Source organism: Gadus macrocephalus, chromosome 7, assembly GCF_031168955.1.
Source record: "Gadus macrocephalus chromosome 7, ASM3116895v1".
NCBI lineage: Eukaryota > Metazoa > Chordata > Actinopteri > Gadiformes > Gadidae > Gadus > Gadus macrocephalus.
Window position 1 is genome coordinate 27,307,876 of NC_082388.1, and position 5,000 is coordinate 27,312,875.

General features: G+C 56.5%; 1 protein-coding gene across 1 annotated transcript in view; it reads right to left on the bottom strand.

Annotated features, from left to right (window-relative positions):
* Positions 1 to 2,267: 2,267 nt before the first annotated feature.
* The window catches only part of hrh2b (histamine receptor H2b), a 7,350-nt gene continuing 4,617 nt past the window's right edge, over positions 2,268 to 5,000 (bottom strand). The window contains 4 exon segments of the mRNA XM_060057735.1: positions 2,268 to 3,114; positions 3,598 to 4,041; positions 4,043 to 4,174; positions 4,176 to 4,822. Of these exon segments, the coding sequence (XP_059913718.1) occupies positions 2,500 to 3,114; positions 3,598 to 4,041; positions 4,043 to 4,174; positions 4,176 to 4,220 (1,236 nt within the window). The 5' untranslated portion in view covers positions 4,221 to 4,822 and the 3' untranslated portion in view covers positions 2,268 to 2,499.

A 5,000-nucleotide genomic window follows, 5' to 3' on the forward strand; every position in this document is an offset into this window, starting at 1 on the left:
GACCGAAAACGACCTGCTACTGCCGCCTGCTGGCAGTAAACGAGTACTTCACACGCATGAAATAACATCTATTTTGGTTTCTAATTCTTTTTTTGTTTACAATCTGTGAATACTTCATCCATCTTATATAATAATAATAATAATAATAATAATAATAATAATAATAATAATAATAATAATAATAATAATAATAATAATAATCATATTTGATTTATAAAGCGCTTTTCTAGGTACTCAAATATACGTATTATCTTAAGACTGTAGCAATGTACATGCTACCCTCAACCTAGGGGGCTTTTACGGACTCCTCCAAACCAGGCCGCACGGGGGTGCTGTTGGAGCAGTTCATTGCAGAGTATAACGATACCCAGCAGCAGGGTAATGTGCTGCCATGCAGGAGATCTCCCTGCGTGTGCGTGCGGTGATGGCGGGTTTAACCATGATTGCTCAATGGGCAACAGGTGTGCAGCCTCACCCAGCTAGTCTAGTCTAGTCTAATCAGTCTGCCTTGGGCCAGGTGAGGCTGCTTACACAAGCCAACACCCACACACACATTATCTATTGTTGGGCTATTTATAACAATTCGGTGCAAAAGGAAAATGCAAAAAGCAAATATTTAAGAAAGGAGAGAAAGACACAGAGAGAAATGCCTGTGATGAGGCTGCTGTTTATTATGTGTCTGTCTTCAGATGTGGTTCATGTTTTTTTATATAAAACAGGATTTCCAACAGCTGCTTATCCCACACGTCTGTTGTCTGTCCAGCAGCCGCGGCCGTCTGGCGACTCATTCACCAGGAAGGTGGTGTACTGAGGGAGGCTTCTGCAAACGTTTAACGGCTGGCGTCTCTTGGGATTAGACCCGGGCAATGATCAGCCCTGACTCGCCGTCCGCCCGAGTCTCTCCGCTGCAGAACCCTGTTGAACCCGCATTAGTTCACCGCTCCTGTAAGCTGAGGTAACCCACAGACGCCTCTCTGAGGAGAACAAGGAACGTAAATGTGGGAGGTCTGAGGTCAGATGAAAACCGAGTGTTGGGAGGTGGAAGGCACTCCCGTAATACCTTGTGTTGTAACAAACGTACATGATTGTTGTGTAATCCACTGACTACAGTTCACGCTACAATTGTTCCTCTCTCTCATCACAGCGTAGCTCATCAACCGCCCACTTTATTGACAGCGTTCCCGAAGGGAACCGAAAGACATTTGACGTTCCTGTCAGAACAACAAGTGGAGCGTGTGACGTAGAGGACAAGCAATAAAGCCAGAGTCAACACGGCCTCTGTCTGGTGGAAAACGGCCACAACAACAAACTCCATGAGCCGGTGTGCGCAGGCTGGTCCTGCGATTATCGCGTGATTGCTATGTAAACAACACGGCGACACGAGGATTTAGATAGCGACAACGCATGGCAGTGAGATAAGTGACAGATGTGAGGTTGAATTACGACTTCACAGTTAATGTCGCAAAAGGAATGACGTTATCCCAAGGAGTTCTGTGGTCAGGAGTTACAGCGGGGACCACCGGTGGCTCGTTGGACACACGTTGGCAACCACCGTCGCTGAGGAGAAACACTTGGTCTAAAGGAACGCTGCTCCTAGGAGGTACAAACAGACATTTAAAAAAAAAGGTGTGATGGTGTGCCGCCGACGTTGGCAGGCCCTGGACACGCGGTTGGGCACACAGCTGTCTACATGGATCAGAGTCAGAGCTGAGCACAGTAGTCTGTACAAGTTTATCCGGTTTGACAGTTTCTCTCCCACCGAAACGCGTCTTTTGTGATGCGAAAGACGACGTCAGAGATTACATCTTCAGAACGACATCAAATGACTCGGAGCTCGAATCGTAACGAGAGCACGAGCAAAACATATTCCTCTGGGTTGTGTTTTATCTGGGCCGGATTCTCCTGCAGGAAGTCTTGAGTGATTCAAACATCTCCACGTCCACAGAACATCACAGAGACGTCTGACAAGGACGGGACGACCCCCCCAGTGGAACCTCTGCTCCCTCACCCTGACCCCCCCCAGTGGAACCTCTGCTCCCTCACCCTGACCCCCCAGGGTGTAGACCCTTTGTCCTAACCCTGACCCCCCCCAGTAGGAAGACCTCTGGTCCTAACCCTGACCCCCCCAGGGTGTAGACCCTTTGTCCTAACCCTGACCACCCCCAGTAGGAAGACCTCTGGTCCTAACCCTGACCCCCCCAGGGTGTAGACCCTTTGTCCTAACCCTGACCCCCCCCAGTAGGAAGACACCCCCCCCCAGGGGGCAGACCCCCGGGTCCTAACCCTGACCCCCCCAGGGGGCAGACCCCCGGTCCTAACCCTGACCCCCCCCAGGGGGCAGACCCCCAGGTCCTAACCCTGACCCCCCCAGGGGGCAGACCCCCGGTCCTAACCCTGACCCCCCCAGGGGGCAGACCCCCAGGTCCTAACCCTGACCCCCCCAGGGGGCAGACCCCCGGGTCCTAACCCTGACCCCCCCAGGGGGCAGACCCCCGGGTCCTAACCCTGACCCCCCCAGGGGGCAGACCCCCGGGTCCTAATCTTCGGGGGCGGGGCCTCCTGCGGCGCCAGTCCTCCGTTCCCCGCCGGCGCCGTTTCCTTGACGACCGCGACGCCCGTCTCCACGCCCGTCCGGTCGTCGGCGGCGGCGGTGGCGGCGGCGGTGGCGGCGGCGTGCCCGTTCCCCAGCGACACCCGGCGGTGGTGGGCGGCGGGCGGCCGGGGCTTGGACGGGCGTCGCCACCACGTCCACCCACAGCAGCAGCCCGTCCGGCAGCGGCCGTCCGGCCCCCCTCGGCAGCGCCGCCCGTCCGGCCGGCAGCGCAGCAGCTGGCTGTAGGCGCGGCGGAAGTCGCGGTTGAGTGCGGGGTAGAGGATGGGGTTGAGCACGGAGTTGAAGTAGCCGAGCCACAGCACCACGGAGTGCAACGCCGTGGGCGGGGTCATGTCCGCCCGCAGCCCCATGCAGGTGAAGAAGGTGAAGTAGGGGAACCAGCACACGACGAAGGCGCCCAGCACCGCCGCCAGCGTCACCGTGGCCTTGTGCTCGCGCAGCGACGCCGCCACCGAGGCCGCGCTGGAGAAGGAGGGCGTGGCCGCGCGGATACGGCGCACCTGGGGGAGGGAGAGGAAGTGAGGTCAGAGGGAGAGGATGTGAGGTCATAGGGGAAGAGGATGTGATGTCAGAGGAAGACGATGAGGTCATAGTGGAAGAGGATGTGACGTCATAAGGAAGAGGATGTGATGTCGGTGGAAGAGGATGTGATGTCATAAGGGAGAGGATGTGTTGTCATAGGGAGAGGATGTGATGTCGTAAGGAGGAGGATGTGATGTCAGAAGGGAGAGGATGTGATGTCAGAAGGGAGAGGATGAGAGGTCAGAGAAACAGGATGTGAGGTCATAGGGGATGAGGATTTGATGTCAGAGGGAAGAGGATGTGATGTCATAGGAACAGGATGGGAGGTCAGAGGAAGAGGATGTGATGTCATAGGAACAGGATGGGAGGTCAGAGGATGTGATGTCAGTGGAAGATGAACATGATGTGTCTCCCGTCATCTCCCCCCACTCCCCCCCCCCCCCCCCCCCCCAAGGGCTCACCTGCTCGCGGGCCACCCTGAAGATGAGCAGGTACATGCCACACATGAGCACCAGCGGCAGGTAGAAGGTGCCGAAGGCGTTGAGCAGCACGTATTTGTTGTTCCACTCGTAGTGGCAGTAGCGCCCCCCCTGCTGGGCGACGCCCACGCCCCAGTCGGCGTGCTGCACGCTGTAGTCGACCGTGTTCCAGCCCAGGTGGATCGGCAAGAAGGACACGGTCAGCGACGTGGTCCAGATGGCGGCGAGGGCCAGCGCCACGCGGCAGGGCGTCACGCGGCGGTGGTAGCCCAGCGGCAGCGAGATGGCCAGGTAGCGGTCCACGCTGACGGCCAGCAGCGTGAGGATGGACGCCGTGCACAGCATGACGTCCACGGAGATGTAGAGGTTGCACAGAGCCCCGCCCAGCGGCCATCCGCCCGCCCGCAGCTCCAGGGAGGCGGACAGCTGGCATCACCAGGAGCCCCAGCAGCAGGTCGGTAACGGCCAGGGAGATCACGAAGCAGTTGGCGCGGCGGCGCAGGCGTCGGCTCAGCAGCACGGCCAGACACACCAGCAGGTTCCCGCCCACCGTCAGCCCCGATGAAGGACACCAGCACGAGCCAGCGGAGGACGCTGGAGATCATGGTGTCTCCCCCCCCCGTCGGAGCTTCTTCATCAGGGGCCGAGGAGCCCGCGATGTCGCCGCTGACGGGACCCGATCGACTGCTCTCCGCGGTCTCACGGTTTCCACGGTTACCACGGGTTAACGCCAATGCACTGCGAAGCGTCGGAGCCAGCAGCGCAGTGGGTCTCTCTGCTGATCGCACTGGAAGTGCATGCGGCCGTTGGCAGGTTCTCAGAAGGTCACAGAGTCTGCGGCTTCATGTTCGACTCAGCTCAGCTACAACCCAGTCTTTGCTCGGTCACAGCAAGCCGTACTCTCGGGGTATCCACTTGTAGCCCAAGGTCCAGATGTTCTGAGGAAAGAAGAACCTCCACCGTCACTACAGGAGAGCTCCAAACACCTGAGGTCCTTGTTCTTCATCAGAGCAGCTGGTCATCTCTGGATTTCCTCTTCTAATACCTCAGAATCTCCTCTTAAAACTCCTCTTTGACAGGTCAGTACTGAGATTTCAAAGTAAGAGACATCAAGGTCTTGGGTTCCTGGTGGAGTTCAGATAGACGTCCTCTCGGGCCCATCTGTGTTGTTCTCTGTCGCTGTCGGAGTGAACATTCACACAATAACCTGGTGGGACATGATGTTTAATGCATATGTGTATCAATGAATGACTCCAACAACTTGACTTTAGTTGTTTCTGTAAACATTACCCTTGTAGATTATTTGTATCTCTCCAGATTCGGAGTCTGTTGATAAGACACATGCATACTCAAAAACTCACCTGTTCAGAGTTCACCTAGACTCT